This window comes from Carlito syrichta, unplaced genomic scaffold (assembly GCF_000164805.1).
Source record: "Carlito syrichta isolate Samal-C Ts95f unplaced genomic scaffold, Tarsius_syrichta-2.0.1 Scaffold263577, whole genome shotgun sequence".
Classification (NCBI taxonomy): Eukaryota; Metazoa; Chordata; class Mammalia; order Primates; family Tarsiidae; genus Carlito; species Carlito syrichta.
In genome coordinates, this window is record NW_007207673.1 from 111473 (window position 1) to 111782 (window position 310).

The following is a 310-nucleotide window of genomic DNA, read 5'->3' on the forward strand; positions in this document are numbered from 1 at the left end:
AGAGGGCTCCTGTCTCGAAGGCGGGCGGCGAGAACGCGGCGGTTACCTTCATGTGCTTGCGCAGCGAGCTGGGGTGCGTGTAGGACTTGTCGCACATCTTGCACAGATAGGGCTTGTCGCTTGTGTGCACGTGCATATGCTTCTTGCGGTCGCTGCTGTTAGCGAAGCGCCGGTCGCAGCCCTCGAACTCACACTTGAAGGGCTTCTCCCCTGGTGCGAAAGGAGAGAGTGAGAGGGGTCAGATTAGGATAAATCCCGCGGCCGCTTTTCAAACATTAAACAAGTGGGGGGGGGGGGGAAAAAAAAAAAA

At 57.1% G+C, this 310-nt stretch overlaps 1 protein-coding gene across 1 annotated transcript in view; it reads right to left on the reverse strand.

Annotated features, from left to right (window-relative positions):
* LOC103254035 (zinc finger protein ZIC 1) overlaps positions 1-310 on the reverse strand; it is a 7643-nt gene that overhangs the window by 802 nt on the left and 6531 nt on the right. Inside the window, exon 6 of the mRNA XM_008052208.2 lies at positions 47-210. Coding sequence (XP_008050399.2) covers positions 47-210 — 164 coding nt within the window. The remainder of the gene's footprint in view (positions 1-46; positions 211-310) is intronic.